General features: G+C 47.7%; 1 protein-coding gene across 1 annotated transcript in view; it reads right to left on the bottom strand.

The window, feature by feature from the left end:
- Positions 1-18,682, bottom strand: part of TTLL3 (tubulin tyrosine ligase like 3) — a 27,713-nt gene extending 9,031 nt beyond the window's left edge. Inside the window, 11 exon segments of the mRNA XM_079933492.1 lie at positions 3,561-3,996; positions 4,997-5,240; positions 8,355-8,503; positions 11,676-11,871; positions 13,104-13,202; positions 14,041-14,155; positions 15,181-15,309; positions 16,372-16,463; positions 16,599-16,752; positions 18,382-18,473; positions 18,646-18,682. Coding sequence (XP_079789618.1) covers positions 3,561-3,996; positions 4,997-5,240; positions 8,355-8,503; positions 11,676-11,871; positions 13,104-13,202; positions 14,041-14,155; positions 15,181-15,309; positions 16,372-16,463; positions 16,599-16,752; positions 18,382-18,429 — 1,662 coding nt within the window. The 5' untranslated portion in view covers positions 18,430-18,473; positions 18,646-18,682.

The raw sequence follows: 18,682 nt of genomic DNA, 5'->3' as shown, positions 1-18,682 counted from the left end.
TGGAAGCAACCTAAATGCCCATCGACAGACGAATGGTCTGTCGAAGATGTGGTACACATATACAATGGAATAGTACTCAGCCATAAAAAGGAATGAAATTGGGTCATTTGTAGAGACGTGGATGGATCTAGAGACTGTCATACAGAGTGAGATAAATCAGAAAGAGAAAAACAAATATCGTATATTAACGCATACATGTGGAACCTAGAAAAATGGTACAGATGAACTGGTTTGCAGGGCAGAAATTGAGATGGAGATGTAGAGAACAAACGTATGGACACCAAGAGGGGGAAGCGGTGGCAGGGGGGAGGTGGTGGTGGGATGAACTGGGAGATTGGGATTGACATGTATACACTAATATGTATAAAATGGATAACTAATAAGAATCTGCTGTATAAAAAAATAAATAAAATTAAAAAAAAAGACAACCTACCAAATGGGAGAAAATGTTTGTAAATCATTTTTAAGAGGTTTATATCCAAACATACAAACACAATCTTTTTTTTTTTTTTTTTTGGGCTGCACTATGTGGCATGCGGGTTCTTAGTTCCCCGACCAGGCACCTAACCCACGCCCCCTGCAGTGGAAGCACGGAGTCTTATCCACTGGACCACAAGGGAAGTCCCCAAAATATATGAAGACAATCTGATTAGAAAATGGGCAGAGGATCTGAATATAGACATTTTTTAGAAGACATACAGATGGCCAACAGGTACATGAATATGTGCTCAACATCACTAATCATCAGGGAAATGCAAATCAAAGCCACAGTGAGATATCATCCTACACCTATTAGAATGGCTATCATCCGAAAGACAAAAAATTACAAGTGTTGGCGAGGATGTAAGGAAAAGGGAACCCTTGTGCATGGTTGGTGGGAATGTAAATCGCTACAGGCACTATGGAAAACAGTATGGAGATTTCTTGAAAAGTTAAACATAAAACTACCATATGATCCAGCAATTCCACTTCTGGGTGTTTACCTGAAGGAAATGAAAACACTAACTCGAAAAGATATCTGCAAGCCCATGTTCATGGCAGCATTATTTACAATAACCAACACATGGAAGCAACGTAAGCGTCCACTCATGGATGAGTAGACAACGAAAATGTGGTATATATAAATATACAATGGACTATTACTCAGCCATTAAAAAGAAGAAAATCTCAGGAGTTCCCTGGTGGTCCAGTGGTTTAAGGCTCTGTGCTACCACTGCAAGGGGGCATGGGTTCTATCCCTGGTCAGGGAACTAAGATCCCACATGCAGCATGGCGTGGCCCCAAAAAATAAATAAATAAAAAGAAGAAAATCTTGCCATTTGTGGCAATGTGGATAGACCTTGAGGGCATTATGCTAAGTGAAATAAGTCAGACAGAGAAAGACAAACACCATATAATTTCAATTATATGTGGAATCTAAAATCAAAAACAAACTGAACTCACTGATACAGAGAAAGATAGTTGGTGGGTGGGCAAAGTGGGTGAAGGGGATAAAAAGTTACAAACTTTCAGTTACAAAATAAATAAGTCATGTAAGGTACAGAATGGTGACTGTAGTTAATAATGCTGTATTGCATACTTGAAAGTTGCTGAGAAAGTAAATGCAAGGAAAAAAAATTTGTAACTGTGCTGATAGATGTTAACTAGACTTACTGGTGATCATTTCACAATATATACAAATATTATGTTGTACATCTGAAGCTAACCATGTTGTACGTCAATGATGTCTAAAAACAAAACAAAACAAAAAAAACTTCAGAGAAATCTAAGCCATGCCTAATAGGTCCTTTAAAGCAGCTGCAGGTCTTTTCAGCATCCCAAGCGTATACCTGTAGGTCTTATGATTAAGTCTTTAACACATTTTGAGTTAAAAGACAGGGTAGCAGGCCCTCTCTGTTAACAGTAGGGCTTCTATAATTTTGAGGGCTGTTGTCCTACATCAGCCTCATAGAAGAGAGAAGAGTTTATCTCTAAGATCTGTGGACATGGCCTTTGTGTAATAAAATGGGTTATAAATTGATATACAAGAAACCCACAAGGCTTTTAAAAATATCAACTTGGACTGAAAGGGACAGATGCAATATGAAATGGAAGAGGCTTCTGTACCCCCAAAATTCTTTGAGCAGGTAACAGACTAAGAACTACCGAGCATGATCACAGAAGAGGGAGGATGACTCAAGGCTGAACTGACTTCCCAATGGATGGAAGCAAGAGACACAGGGAACTCCTAGAAAGTAATAATGGATCCTAAGAGCAAAAGGAGAATTAAGTGCCAGGGTGGGTTTCACAATTGCTATGGACTAATGATTCCTATGTACTTCCCACCCTGCCTCTCCTTTCTGAGTGGGAGTACCTATTTAAAAAAAAAAAAAAAAAAAAAGCAAAAAAAGGAAATGAAAGAGACAAAACAACCAATGCAAAGCGTGAATCTTGATTACATGTTGGTTTACAAAACCAAAACAAAAAGACTTGGCTATAAGAGATTTTGGGAATAACTAGGATATTTGAAAAGTACAGATGCATAGTCCCTAAACCAGTCATTTCGGGTCAACCTCTGGGGGTGGGGCTTCCTGACAACAGTACCTTTGGAAAACTTTCCAGGAGATTCTGGCCTGTGATCAGCATTTGGGAACCACTAAGTTAAAACTTTCCCTTCCCCTTTGCTTCATCTTATTTTCCTGCCCTTATGTTTCCTCATTTACATTTTTTGAAGCCAAAATGTCAATATATTAATTTAAGATACAATCAGTAACTGACAAAGACCAGGACACTTGGGTTATACGATCAGCACATTCTCTCCCTGTGGCCAAACTTTGATGGAAGCCTAATCCCAATCAGAAGGTTTAGGATACTTAATTTAATAACCACAGGAAATTACTTGCAGCGTTCAGAAACACTTGAAGTCAGTTTTCTGACTTTTAAAAATCTTATTCCAATAAGTGGATTCAAACCTCTTTTTGGAACGAGGTAAAATAAATAATAACAACAACAATAATAACATAACAATAATAATAGCAGCCTCCTCAAATTGGCTCTTACTATATGTGAGGCACTTTACAGTGATGGCATTTATCATAAAACTCCTAACAACCTTACTAGGTACTAACAATAGCTAAAACCTCTGTAGCATTTACTATGTGCCAGGCACCTCTAAAATGCTTTACCTGTATCAGCTCATTTAATTTTCACAATCTTATGACGTAGGTACCATTTTCATTCCCGCTCTACAAATAAGGAAACTGAGACCCCTAGAGGTTAGGAATTTGAGCCAGGATTTGAACCCAGGGGGGTTTCAGAGTCTATGCTTTTAACACTATGCTACTGGCCTCTCTAGAAATATTATCCACACGTTAACTCATTTCATCTCCCAAACCCCAGGAGAAAGATGGTTATAGTATGTCCATCTTACAGATGGGGAAATGGAGGCTCAAGGCGGTGAAGTGGCTGTACCCAGTCACTGTGGCAGGACCAGGACTTGAGCCAGGTTTATATGACTGCAAAGCCCTGAGCTCCACTATGGGAAGGCCTCCCTGGGTGCTGCCTGGGCCTGGCCACCTCACCTGTTTGTAGATGAGCTCGAAGGCCCCCGTGTCACAGCTGCGGTCCAGCCGCTGGTCGATGACCACGCGCAGGGTGTCGGCCTGTACGCCGGCACAGAGCCGGGCGGTGACAGCTGTGGAGGGTGCCATGGTGGGGCTGGCGTTGATCTCGATCAGCCAGGGCTGGAAGTCCTCACCGAACACAAAGTCAGCGCCATAGAGCTCGAAGCTGGCCTTCCGACACTGCACGGTGTCCTGGGAGGTCTGCAGGGCGTGGATCACTGCAGCCTTCATGCCAGGCACGATGATGGTGGACCAGGCGTTCGGGGCCCCCATCTCCTGCAGGTGGGCCTGGAACTTCTGGCTTGACCACATGTTATCTGAGGGCAGCAGTGGGTGTCGGTGGCACGAATTCTCCAGGTGCTTCTGGATGGAGTTGTTGCACAGGTGCACGGAGCTGGGACAGAGAGCAGAAAGCTGAGGGCTGGCTCCCTGTGCCCCTCCCACCCAAACGTGGGGAGGGCAGGCAAACCCCGGAACCAGCCCGGCACACTCTGGACCATTCAGCTTGAGGTGACAAAGGCCTCATCACATTCTTCTAGGGCCACTACCAGTCTTCACTCAGGACCTCTCTGAGGGCACAGGGGCCACAGTGTTAAGTGCTTTGTGACAGTGTCAGTTAACCCTCCCAGTGCCTGGAAGATAAGAAGGTGGTTAAGAGTATGGGCCCCATGGTCACTAAGACACGTGTTCAAGTTCTATCTTCATCGCTGACTGGTAAGACCTTACATAAGTCATTTAACCCATGGGCTCCTTTCAACATCTGTAAAATGGGGGTAAGTAACAGTACCACTTCACCGGGTTTTCACGGAGGACTGAGATAACATACATGAAGTGCTTAGCAATCGTCACATACAGAGCACTCAGTAGCCGACAGCTATGAGCTCCATATTACTGCCTCCATTCTTCAGATGTGGCAACAGAAGCTTAAATACTGATAGGTTTTCACCTGACCCAAGTCACAGAGCTTGGAAGCTTCAGAGACGGAATTTGAACCGAGGGCTCAACAGGCTTCCTCTCCCCCGAAATGAACGCTGCAACCTGCCTCTCTCCTCTCGCATTTCTCCTGATCCCCCTTTACCCCGCTCTACATCCTTTCTTCCATAACACATATCACTTTTAACCCATTAGATGATTTTACTGATTATGTTCATGGCTTGTCTGTTTCTCCCTGTTGGAATATGAACTCTTGAGGGCTGGGCTCGTTTTGTTCACTGCTGTGTCCCACGTGCCTAGAACACTGAACGGCACAGGGTACACACAGGTGTTGGATGGATAGAGGCCTGCCTGCCTGCAGAGTGTGTTTGGAGCCCTGCATTGCCTTGGAATCGCTGCTTCCTGCCAGCTCCCCAGCTAGACTGGGAGCTCATGGGAGTGAGGTTCTGGGGGAGGCTCACTTGTCCAGGTTCTTCAAGGAGAAGGGCTGTGTAGAGAAGCGGATGTAGCTGTCGCGGTAGAACCACACAGTAAGCGGGTTCCAGTCGGTCACCAGGAACCACTGTCTCAGATCAAACTTGGTGCCAAAGATGAGCAGGGGCTGCTCAATATACTTCTGCACCACCCACTTGCCGTCCTTCATCATCATAGGATTGCCATCCACCAGCTTCAGCATCTCCTCCAGGTGGTCCATGCACATGATGCCTTCGGGGGAAACGGTGGTCAGGGATCAGGCCAGGCTTGGGCTGGGAGATGGACAGCTCATCATAAGCTCTCATCCCCAAAGGACTGATAGGCCCAAATGGGTGAGCCTGCCCCCTTCTCCCTGTTCCCTTTGGGAAAGCTGAGAATCTGCTAAGGATTTAAAGTTTAAAAAAAAATTAACCAGTTTTATTTGATGAAAAGGAATATATGCACGGATAACAATTCAAACAGTACTGGGCTTTTTTAAAAACCATGTGCATAAATGACTCTGATTAGTTTTTCATAATAACTAATGGAATATAAAACAACAGAAGTGAAAAGTAGGCAGTACAAAAGGGTATACAATGAAAAAAAATACATCTCCTTCCCCAGAGGCAGCCAAGTGCTGCTTCCAGGTCCTATGGATAGGCTCCCAGGTTATGGAAGAGTTGTGTGTGCCTCAGTTTCATAGGATTCTATGCACTTAAACATGCTAAGGAATTGCAACACCGCTTGGCACTTGGTGAGCATTCAGTAAATGTTAACTCGTATCATTATTACTAGTTACCTGTGGAAAACATCTCTAGCTATAGATTTGCTGGCTCAAAGGGTATGTGCATTTTTTCACTTTATAGAACAAAGATGTTCTACCAATCTGCACTCCCAGTAAGAGTGTATGAGATTGTGTGTTTGCCCACATTCTATCAACACTGTTGATGATTTATTTTTGCCATTCTGTTAGCTAGAATGATATTTTAATTTTATGTTTTATAACGAGTGAAGTTAAGTATCTTATGCTAAAAAGGCGTTATTTTAATGCTGATATATACAGCTGACCCTTGAACAACACGGGGATTAGGAGCGCCAACCCTCCGAGCAGTCAAAAATTATCAAATAACTTTACAGTAGGCCCCCTGTATCCGTGGTTCCGCATCCACGGATTCAACCAGCAACAGATCATGTAGTACTGAAGTATGTATACAGCGAAAGAAATCCGCATATATGTGGACCCATGCAGTTCAAACCCACGTTGTTCAAGGGTCTACAGTAAGAATCACAAGGCAAACAAACACACAAATCAATCTCATTTCTTCATTGTTTGGCCCCTCAAACAGTCTGATTGCCCGCCTATGGCACAGAATAACTTGTGCCAGGTTCCCAAGCCAGATCCTTTCTCAAATGGCCAGAATGATCACTGAGATTCCCAATAACATGACGCCTTGTATAGCCAAAGATTGAGGCTGTTCATGACCTCGGACCCAGCAATTTCACTTTTAGGAATTTATCCTAAGGAAATAAATGGAAAGGCTACTAAGATATCTGCACAGGATATTCATCACAGTGTTGCTTGTAATAGCAATTCATCAATCAATAATCAAATAAACAGGAAAAAAAAATGGTGGCCATCTAAATATCCATCAGAAAAGGACTAGGTAAGACCACGAGAGTACATCTAAACAAGATTAGACTATGCAGCTGTAAAACAGAATGAGGTAAGAAAGCACCTACTGTACTTTTATATAAAATTCAAAAACAGGCAACACTAATCTATGGTGTTGTAAGTCAGCATAGGGGTTCCCACTGCAGGGAGGTAGAGACCTGGAGATGGCATGGGAGGGGCCCTCTAGGGTGCTGTATTTCATGATGTGGGTGCTGTTTCCACGAGTGTGTTCACTATGTGACAATTCACTGAGTTGTATATTCACAGTGTATACCCTTTTCAGTGAAGTATATTGTATACATATTTCAATTAAGTTTTTCTAAAAATGGAGAGAAAATGTTGAAATACTTTGGGATTCACTGTATTATTCTCTCTGCTTTTGTGTATGTTTGAAAAGTGTCTATAATAATAAGCTAAAAACAGGCGGGGAAGAAAAGCAGATCTAGATGTACTAAAATGGAGTGATCTCCAAGATCTACTGTTAAGAAAAAAGAAAGGTGCAAAAAATAAATGAGTAATACTCACTGATATGGAAAGATATAATAAATGAAAAAAGGAAGCTACCAAATAGTATGCTCTTATTTAAAATAAAATAAAACATGCACACTCTCTCCAGATGCATAGAAGAAAGTATAGAAAGAAACACATCACAAGGTGAATTGTAGTTCTCTCAGGGAAATCAAGGGTGCCTTTGCTTCCTTCCACTTTTCTGTACTGTCTGATCTTTTTTAAAAAAATAACAAATACGTATTTTCATACTTGGAAAAAACCAACAAAACTATTTCCAAGGTAGAAAAAGAAAAGACTATGATGCTGGTTTTGAAAAGACGTCCCAACAGGAGTGTCCCATAGTGTGTGGAGCTGTGACAGCTTCACTTGGACATGAACAAATTCACTCAAGGGCAGGCAGTACATGGAGCGATCTGCTGCCAGAAGTCTGTTTTTTACATTTTGGAAGTCCTTAACCATCTTTTAAAGGCTGGGCTAATGCACCACCCCAGCTTGCTGGCTGCCCTGTTCAAATTCCATTCATGCTAAGCAGTCAGAATAATAACAGCTGTTATTACATAGCAGGTACTCTGTAAAAGTGCAGGATCTAAGCACTTTCCATATATGATTCTCATGTAATCCTCTCAGGTAGGCATTATTGGCTTCATTTTAACAATGATGAAAATGAGGCACGGAAGAGGTTAACTAACCTGCCCGAGGTCTTATGGCTATTAGGAGGCAGAGCTGGGGTTTGAATCCAGGAAGTCTCGCTCCCAGCATCCATACCCTTGACCCCTGTACTATACCCTCACAAGGATGCACTGGTCAAATATGAGAGCCCTTAGATGACAAGCAACTGCATGTGAGTATCACCAGACCTGCCTAAAGCATTAACCTAAACCCTCAGGGCAGGAGAGGAGGTGCTGGCATCATCATCACAGCAGCCAACACTGATGGGGTGGCTACTGTGCCAGGCACCATGCTGAGTGGTAGATGTACTACCTTGTTTAATCCTCAACAGATAAGGGAACTGAGGTTCAGAGAAGTGATATAACTTGCTCAAGGTCACACAGCATGTAAGTAGCAGAGCTGGGATTCGAACCTAGGTAGTTTGGCTCCAACAGAACCTGTACTATTTAACTTCCCTGGCCTCTAGCTGGGGAGGGTGTAGGGTGCTGGTACAGGAAGCAGGGGCTGACCCCCACCTCGTCCACGGGACTTGGCTCCCGGCTTCACGATCCAGATGTTGCGATCTCCTTCCATGTCCATCTGGGGCACCACGGCCCGCAGCTGCTGCAGGATGTCCTCACAGCGCTGGACCTGAGTGTCGAGGTACCTGAGTTCTGCCCCCTCGCTGTGGGGAGATGATGGGACTTGGGCAGGGCTGGGCCTGGGGGCATCCTGGTGAACAAGGCAAGGGGAGACAAAAGCTCCCTGGCCATGGTCCAACCAGCTTTGGTCACGCCCTTCCCCTAGAGATCCAGATAGGTCTCTCCCAAACCTCCAGCCCCACGCTCAGGTTGTCCCCCAAATCCACCCTGCCCAGGGCACCGTCCCAGACTGCTGGAATGGGAGAGGATGGGGACATTCTACCTACTGCACCCCCCTCACTCCAACACTCCACCTTCTGCCACCTCCCTTTCTATTACATTAAAACTGCCTTTGATAGAATTTAATCATACCAGCATCAAATGATGAGGCACCACTATGTGCCAGGCGCTGTGCCAAGGGCTTTATCTATATTATCACTAATCCATCTCCAGGGAGATGTTACTGGTCCCATTTTAGAGAAGTATAAACTGAAGGTTGGAGAGTTGAGGGATTTGCCCAAGGCCACACACTGAGTTAAGTGGCAGGATGCAAACTCCACTCTTCCTGATTCTTCATCCACAGGTGCTTTGGGGGGGTTCATTCCCCTCCTAATCAGAACCTAACACTGGTTGATAGGTGGCCCCTTTCTAGTCTAATTCTTTTTTTTTTTTTTTTTTTTTTTTTGCGGTACGCAGGCCTCTCACTGTTGTGGCCTCTCTCATTGTGGAGCACAGGCTCCGGACGCGCAGGCTCAGCAGCCATGGCTCACGGGCCTAGCCGCTCCGCGGCATGTGGGATCTTCCCAGACCGGGGCGGGGCACGAACCCGTGTCCCCTGCATCGGCAGGCGGACTCTCAACCACTGTGCCACCAGGGAAGCCCCTTAGTCTAATTCTTTTCTAGCACATCTGTATGACACATCTCCTTGATTTATTTCTCTTCCCATCACTTACCACCTGACACCCAGACCCATTTGGTTATTGCCTGTCTCTGCTCACTGGAACGTAAGCTTTATGAGGGCAGGAATATTTTTTGTAGTTGTTATTCTCTGCTGTAGTCCCAACCCCAAGCAGTACCCAGCACTTATTAGGCGCTCCCTGAAAGTTTGTTAACTGAATGAATGACTGGTTGGATAAGTAAGTCCTCTGGCGGGAGCTGGCCTCAGCAACTGGGCTGTACTGATAAGAGTTCATGGACAAAGAGGGACCTGTTCCCTACAGGACGCAGAATGTCCTCAGCTAAACCAAGTCACAAAATACCCCAGATGGTAGCCTCATCCAAACTCTCCCATTTGTTTTCTTCTGAATGAATACGAAGGAAGCCTCCACTAGATGGTAACGTCTGTTTAACATCTTAGCCTCTTGAATGTCTCCAGCCACGGAGAACTTGTCTCTCTGTTGCTAAGGCAGGAGCAGCAGCAGCAGCTGGGCAGTGCCAGGAACGGGGACAGTCAGATGGAGGGGGCTTGGCAAGGCCTCTTACTCACACGTAAGTCCTGGCTCTTCTATTTCCACAAGGTTTGCTGGAAACTTTTCTGTGGCCATGGCATAAAGAATCTGCTGAGCAAATCCGTGATTTGGCCCAGGAAAGTGTCACGTGGTGGTGGCAGGGGCACGTGCAACTTGAAAAAGTGTATTCAACATGACAATATGATTTTATATTTAGCAAAAAAATAAACAGTGTTTCTGTGGAAAGTGAACCTTGATAAGAGCCTGGTTGGTGGGGGGAGCGGGGAAAAAAAAAAAGCCTGGCTGGTGCGTCATGGATTTGTTTTTTAAAAAGTTGAGAAGCAGCGATAAATACTGAATAAATTAATAAAAGCTAATGATCTGTACTGAACAATTCAAGGCAATGTTATATGATGTAATATTTTATGTAATCCTGACTTTTGAGAGGTTCCTCCAGCCCCCAACTTGCCCCACATCCGGAAATGCAGAGGACTGACATTCTTTCCACCTACTGTTCTAACTCAGTCCTGATCATTCTTAATTTAAGAAGGGTGGCTCCATGTTTTCTGACAGGTGAGGGGAAAGTATGGGGTCACCTAGTTTTTGTTTCCCAATGTTTAAAAAAAGATACAAATGAATTATTCATCAGTGATGTGGGTTTGCTTGGTAATTCATTCGTCCAAAGTTCATTTATTAGTTCTTCAGTCTCCATCAATCATTAAATCTGTCTGTTCCTTTCTATTCTAACACCATGCCAGCTGAGGGCCCTGGCACTCCCCCCGCCAAGCTTACTGCTGTGTGCCCCTGAGGGCAGGGACTTCGTTTCATTTCTGGAGCCTGGCACAACTCCTGGCACACAGGAGGGGCTTGGTAAATGCTGAGTGTGCTCCTGCCTTCAGGGTCCTCCTCCGTCCAGGCTCTCCCACACACTCTGCTGAACGGAGTCTCTCTACAACAGCTCCAGGTCCATCTCAATACTCCTTTGCTCTGCTCAAGAACCTTTTCCCGGAGTGTGTTCTGCAAACGCAACCGCTCAGGATGCTTGGGGCGGGGGACTGGGGTCACCTAAGTACAGGATATACTGCACACGCTGTCTCTCTTGGAGGTTTACACCACCCATAGGTTCTGAAAAGTCCTGCGTCAAGGAAACCTATTTTAACTAACTTTGTTTAACCCAATGTTTTCCAAATGTGATGGACCACAAAAGCCCCTTTTTCATAAACTCTATTTACAGCCTGTAGTACTAGCCTCCTGTGTAGTACACTTTGGGAAACGTTGGCCTGCAGGATAAAATCTAAATGACTTAATAGAGTCTTACTTTGTGAGTGAAAACTAAGAGTCAGTGCTGAGAACATCATACAGATTATCCTGTCTAATCCTACCTTTCAGGCAGACATTATTTTTAAACCAATTTTACATTTGAGAAAAGCAAAGCTCATAAGGATTAGTGATGTTCCCAAGGTCACAGAGCTTGGAAGCGGCAAAGGCAGACTCAGGTCTATCCGACAGCACAGCCATGATCTTGGTCACTATGCTATGTCAAGGTCTGGGAAGAGTAGTTTGGACCCTATTATGAAGGCAGTGGGAGCTCTTGGGGGTTCTGAAGAAGGAGAATAGTGGGGTGAACAAAACGGGGAGGTTTGGAGAGAGATGGGGGCAGCACTCGACAGAGAGGGTCTGTCCCTGAGCATCAGCTCAGAACACGGAAGCTGCCCGAGAGCAAGGAGCATCTGCCATGCCCCATGGCCAGGGCTGCAGAGGTACTCACTGGACCACTTGATAGTAGCGCTGGAGGAAGTGGGACCAGCCCTCAGGGCTCAGGTAGAGCGGGGCCTCCATGTCCTTGTCAATGTCCACGTGGGCCACGTTGTTAAGGTGCTCCTCGCAGGCACACAGAGCCTCATCCACAAACTCTGGGGACACCGTCACCGGCTTTTTCTCTTGTTTCTTGGGCTGCTTGTCTCCTGTAGAGACAGGGAGGGGGCTGTCACTATCCCATATGCCATGGCCCCCACTGCCCCAAGGCCTGTCACTTACCTGAGACTTCACCCTAAATACACCTGAGGCCCAGCACACACCTGCATACCCTACTGCCCTGGGACCTATCACTCACCTGGGGCTTTTGTTCTAAATTCACCTGCGGCCCCAGTGCTCACCCTTGGCCCTCAGTGTCCCAGGACCTATCACTCGTTTGAGGCTCCTCCCTAAATGTCCCCGAAGCATCTCAGCACCTATAACCCCAGCACACACCTGCAGCCTCTCCGTGCTTGGGAGTTCTGACACGCCTGGGGCCTTTGTGCCCCTGATCCCGACACATGACCGTCTTCTTTGCACCTGACACACCCAAGAGACAGCAATTGGGCAGTCGGCCACTGGAAGAGCCAGGGATTTTCCTCCTCCCAGTAGAGCTGCCCCTCACTTCTTCGAATCCCTGACTGATTAGACCCTGGGTTACAGGGTGGAGGCTGTGAGGTAGGAGCTAAGTCCAGAGAGGGAAAAGGCAAGCAATGGGTTGAGCCAGCAGGCAGCGAGGGACTCTCTGTGTCCCCCTTCACAAGGCACAAGGAGTCCTCAGACCAAGTGAAACTACATGGTTGCACAGCTTCCTCTCCTCACAGACCTGAGCTCCCCACAGGGCAGGGATGGACCACATCCTCTTAGTCTGTCCTCTCTCGAGTGCTTGGCCACATGCCAGGCCCATAGGAGGGCTGAATGAGGCAGTGGGTCAATTAACAAATGTATAGGAAGACACTTGGGTAGGTGTTTGGGACAGAAAAATGATGAGTGGATGGGCCGGAGGACACATAGGTGGTGGATGGCTGGATGGAAAAGAGGTAAATGGATGGGGAGACAAGGACAGATAGGTAGGTAGGTAGGAAGGTGGAGTGGCTAGATGGATAGGGAGAGAGGAGCTGAGAGAAGTAGGTGAATGAACAGAACGACAGTGGGGGGGAAGATGAATGGATGGATGAATGGGTAGGTGCATGAGTCGGGTGGGTGAGAAGGTAGGCAGATGGATGGACAAAGGGTGGACAGATGGGTGGATAAATGTACGGATGGGCTGGTAGGAAGGGGTGGTGGATGGGCAGATGGATGAGAAAAATACAAAGACAGATGCGTGGATGAACAGGTGGATGGGTGTGTGGCTGGGTGGGAGGATAAGCGACTGGGGGGTGGAGGTAACCACAGTGCTTACCTGGGGCCGCTGCCTCTTCTGCTTGGATAGAGTATGACTTCCATTCTGACTTTACCACCAGCTTGAGAACGTTGCGGGCAGCTGTCAGCCAGAAGTCCTCTGCTCCCGGGGCAGGGGATACCCTGCTCAGCCTCTAGGCTCCAGGCCTATTCTGGTTCCGGAACCTGAGCATGACCTGCCCCATTTTGGATCCGGAACCTGACTACTGTTTCTGATTCTAGAACCTGGACTAGAACCTGGCTTCTGTTTCAACCGTAGAACCAGACCCAGAACCTCACCTGACTTGGCTCATACTCTACCTTCAGAATCATGCCTGGATCTGCTGTCTGCTTTCTCTCTTCTGTTCCTGATCCACTTTTTTTTTTTCTTTTGGTGATTTTTTTTAAATTTTATTTTTTAATTGATGTATAGTTGATTTACAATGTCCTGATCCACTTTTGATACTTATCTAGCCTGAGAACCAGACCTTGGCCCAGAATCTATATCAGATTTGGAGACTAATTTAAACCTAGCATCTAATCTGGATCCAAATTCTGACCTGACTTTAGGGCATGTGCTGGAGTTGGACCCTACTCTGCCTGAGAATCCCGAAGTCTAGAGCCTTTTCTAGGTTTGGAACCCAGTCTAGCCAGTGGAATCTGACACAAGGTTGGAACTTATTCTGGATTCCAAACTCAACCAAGAGACCAACTTTTAGAACCTGCTCTAGAAAGTAAACTAAGCTACATCAGCTCTTCTGGAGGTCTGGGTTGACCAAGGCAGGAGGCTCATTAAGGGAGGTACATTAGGGAAAGATAAGGATTGGGGAGGGAGAAGGATATCTGCTGGGGTAGATGAGGGCATGAGGAGAGGGGCCCTTTGCTCTCCAACACCAGCCAGGGCTTTAGCGCTCATCCCTCGGCTTGAGGGTCCAGGCATGGGGCTGGCATCTCCTTACCTATGAAGGCCTTCTTGTCATCCTCAGCCCCCAGGCGGTAGCAGCGCGGGAAGAAGGAGTCGGCATCGGCCTCGTCAAACCACGGCAAATTCCGGAGATTGAGACACAGACCCACCTATGGAGTTAGCCGCTGAGGGGGCAGGGTGGCACTGGCCCAGAGGGCCTCCAAGGGCCCCCACACTTGGCACACACCCAGACAGCTCAAGGGGACCCTGCTTGGACGTGCTCAGGGCCTCTGCCCCACTTGCTAGGCTTGACCCACTCATGTCCACCTCCCCGTGTTGCCCATGTGGTTCCTCCGCCGAGTATGCCCCACATCCTTCCCATCCACTCTTTCACACCCTTAAATACCTGCCTTCTCTAGGAATCCTCCCAGTCCACACTAATAATATACTAGCAGGTCTCAGTTATAAAGCCTATCATTCTTGCCATAACCCTAGATGATAGGTCTTACTGGTATTCTCATTTAAAGATGAGGAACCTGGGCTTCCCTGGTGGCGCAGTGCTTAAGAATCCGCCTGCCAATGCAGGGGACACGGGTTCAATCTCTGGTCCGGGAAGATCCCACATGCCGTGGAGCAACTAAGCCCGCGAGCCACAACTACTGAAGCCAGCGCCCCTAGAGCCTGTGCTCCGCAATGAGAGAAGCCATCGCAATGAGAAGCCCGCGCACCACAACAAAGAGTAGGACCCACTCGCCCCAACTAGAGAAAGCCTCCGCACAGCAACGAAGACCCAAAGCAGCCAAAAATAAATAAATTAAAAGAAAAAAAGATGAGGGACCTGAGGCTCAGAGAGGTAAAGTCACTTGTTAATAAACCCAGCTAAGATATAATAGATCCATCAGCCAGATATGCTCTGCTTGGAGAGAAGGGTCCTCCTGTTCACTATCACCGGACTTGGTGTTTGTTCTGTCTCCAGATCCCATTTGGATCCTGGAATCTATGTTAGGCATCATGTCTACATGTGGCAGACATGCTGCAGGGGTTAGATTTGAACCCAGGCGTGTCCGAATCCCACTGAGTCATATACCTCCCCATCTCCTGAAAACTCTTACTGACGAGGAGAACAGGGAGTGAGGTTGCCGGCCCAAGGGTGGGGGGGTTAGAAGCTGCCATGCCCGCGCCCTGGAGAACCCACCTTTGTGGTAAAGGAGCCCGCCTGGGCATAGTGGTTTATCATTTGATCCTTGGAGAGGAAGCGACAGTCCAGCATGTTCCGCCGAGTGGTCCAGATGAAGTAGGGGATCTCGTTCCGAACCATGCGCGACTGTGGGGAGGGGAGGAGACAGGGGAGGCTAATGTGGGCAGCACAAGGCCCGAGGAGGCTTCTCCCCGCCCTGCTGAGCAAGGTGGGAGAATGGAAGGAAAGGTTGCTATCAAGGGGGCCTCTAGCCCACATGCCATCTTTGTGTACATTAAGAAAAGACATCTCTTCCTCCGGGGCACACACTGCGTGAGCAGAGAGCAGGTGAGCTCGCAGCTCCTTTGGCCAGGTGCCCCCAGGCAGTGACTAAGCCCCACACCTGAACGCCACACCTTGTTCTGGCTCTTGGCCATGAGTGACTTGCTCAGTGGCATGACTGTGCCTCCAAGCTGGTGGGCACACTGCATGTGACAAAGGCTCTCTCGTGGGCTCCACCTCTCTCCGTCCTTCCTGCAACTCTGGGAGGTAGGACTATTGATAACCTGTAACACCATGTGCCAGGCCCTGTTCTAAGCTTGCCATGTCAACTCCTTTAATCCTCACTACGACCCTATGAGGTAGGTGCTACCATTATCCCCATTTCACAGATGAGGGAACTGAGGCACAGGGACTTGTCCAAGGGCTCACAAGGTTGGGCCATATGGAAGTGGCAGTCCTCAACCTCGCCCGACAGACGAAAACGGCAGTTTGGTCTAGTTCAGCTCAGTAAGTGGTGGTGCCGAGATTGAAAGCCAAGTGTCCCCATCTCAGCACACACACCCTCCACAACATCATACCAGCCTCTTTCAAAACGTTTTAAGCCCTTCCTGCTAGCCTTCCCTTGCTGGGGATGGGGGAAGATGAACTATGGGGTTTTTATTTGGAAGGGGGAAATTACCAGGCGTGCAGGTTGTGCCAGCTTCTGATAACAACCTAGCAACAAACAGTTCTGAACCCAGGCCAGCCTTGTCTGTGTCCCTCACCACTCCGCTGGCCTACCTAGGCTTTAGAGAACCAATCCGTTTTTATCACAGATAGGGAAACTGAGGCCCAGAGAAGGAAAGGACTTGTCTGGGGTCACCCAGCTGGACTCTAGTGCTCTCCCTCAAACGAAGCAGACCCCTGTCCAGCCCCCTGGGCCCTCACCATCAGAGCATGCGTCCCATGCAGGTCATCAAATTCCAGTAAATCATCGAACAGCTGTGGTAGCCGGAATGCTTCATCCTCATCTTCGTCCTCTGTGGATGCAGAGACCAGGCCTGGTAAGGCCCCTGTCCCCACCCCACAGGCCCATATCACAGCCTCAACCCTGGGACAGCGGGAACCAAAGGGATGGGACTCAGGAAGTTTGGGGAAAGGGAGGGATTGCTCACCATCCTCAGTGGTGTCACTGTCACCCAGATCCTTGTGTGGTGGTGGCAGCGTGGTACCCAAGTGATGGACCATCTTCTTCTCCACCCAGCCCCTCTGGCGCAAAAGCCACCGGATCACAGGGTAGCAGCCTTGGATCATGAAAATCTTCTTCTGCTGCAAGGTAACAGAAGAATGCTTGTTCGGCAAGTATAGCCTAAGTGCCTGTCACAGGGGATATAACGGTGAACCGGACAGCTATGGCCTCTGCCTTCAGGAAATTTTTATATTCCAGTAGAAGAGACAGGCTATAAATAAATAGAAAAATAATCTGCATAATAATCATCACAAGAGTAACTATATTTATTTGCTAATATTTACTGAGCACCTTCTATGTGTTAATCACTTATATACATTACTAACAATGATATGTATTTTTAATAGATACTATTATCACCACTTAACTGGTTATGAAACAGAGACATAGAGAGATTGAGTAGCTTGGCCACACAGTGGTTAAGTGAAAGAGCAAGAATTTACATCCAGGCTGGCGAGCTCGAGAAACTGGATCTTAATGGGGACCCAGAGAAACAGTCAGGGGAGGCTGAGAAGGAGCCAGGAATGTGCAGAGCTGGGCAAATGGCAGTTCAGGCAGAGGGAAAAGCATGTGCAAAGGTCTTGAGGCTGGAGAGGTTGGGAGGAACTGGAAGGAAGCCAGGGTGAATGGAGTGTGGAAAATGAGGGGGAGACCTCCTGAGAAGTAGAAGTAGACTGTGGAAGGTCCTGCAGGCCTTGGAACGAACTTGAATTTTATATTAAGAGTAGCATGAAGCAATAAAGTGAAGGGAGGGAGTGACATAGTTGGAGGCTGTAAGTGTGGCTTGCTGGCTTGCTGTCGTACGGAAAACAGATGGAGGGGACAAGGATGGAAGCAGGGAGACGAGGCAGAAGGCTGTTGTTTCTGCAGGTTCTTACAGTGGAGATGGATGGGAACAAGGCAATAGAGGTGAGATTCGTTTTGGAAATAGAGACTAGTTTTGCTGATGGGATTAGATGTGTGGGTGAGGGAACAGAAAGATCAGATTTCTGGCTTGAACAACTGGGAGATGGAGGAGATCAGAGAGTAGGGAGGAGAACAGGTTTGGGCAGGAAAATCAAGAGTATGGTTTGGGACATGGGTCTGAAATGCTTTGATGTTCCCTGGGCGATGTCAAGTGGGGGGCTGGATCTCTGGAGCGTGCAGTTAGAGGACAGGCTGGGCTGGAAAGGGCATGGAGGGGGCACAGCACACTGACTGGACTCATGGCCAAGGAGACAGGTGTGGAGAGGGATCCAGGGAACCAGGAGTGTCCCAAGAAGTCTTCAAAGGCAACTGAAAAGTAGCTGCCAGGGAGGGAGAAAGGAGAACTAGGAGTGTGCAGACAGCCAAAAGGGAAGGTATGTGTGGGGGGTCGGTGCCTAAGGTGCCAAACCAAGGTCAGGACAGAAGAGGGACTGACTGCTGGATCTGGCTCCTTGGAGGTCACCAGTGACCTTGACTAGAGTGGTTCCCGATGGGAGTGGGGAAGGGCAGGGAACCAGAGTGGTGGGAGCTGAGGAGTGAATCCCAGGTGAAGTAGACAATTCTGCCAAGAAGTCTGGCTGTGAAGGGGGTATTGAAAAATGGGGAAGTATTTGAAGATGGGTGTGGATCAAGGGATCAAGGATTTTTTTCTTGTATGTTTTCTAAGGATGGGAGAAAATAGTGCAGGGAGGCAGGATGAGCCACTCTCCAGGCCCTTTCTAGACCCCCAAGCTCCCTCCGACCTTGATAGCTCTCTCCACGTGGATCTTGGCGTTTCTGAGCCGGCCCATGTGTTGAGACGCCTTGGAGAATCCTCGCCAAAGGACAAGAGAACCTGCAGAAAGATGCGCAGTGGGGCTGAGGTTGGCACCCCTCCTCTCTCTCCACTCTTCATCCGGATGCTCATCCTCTACAGCTCTTCTCCGGATCCCCACGTCCGCCCCCAGTCTTCTGGTCCTGGCCCCAACTGCCTCGGGCCAGGAGGGGCGGGCCGCAAAGGGCCTCACCGTCCTGCGGCGGGTCGTCCTCCTGGGCCGGGGTGGG

The sequence above is a fragment of the Stenella coeruleoalba genome, assembly GCF_951394435.1.
Source record: "Stenella coeruleoalba genome assembly, chromosome: 10".
In the NCBI taxonomy this organism is placed as follows: domain Eukaryota; kingdom Metazoa; phylum Chordata; class Mammalia; order Artiodactyla; family Delphinidae; genus Stenella; species Stenella coeruleoalba.
The sequence above is the reverse complement of the archived record's forward strand: the minus strand, read 5'-3'. Positions and strand labels throughout refer to the sequence as shown.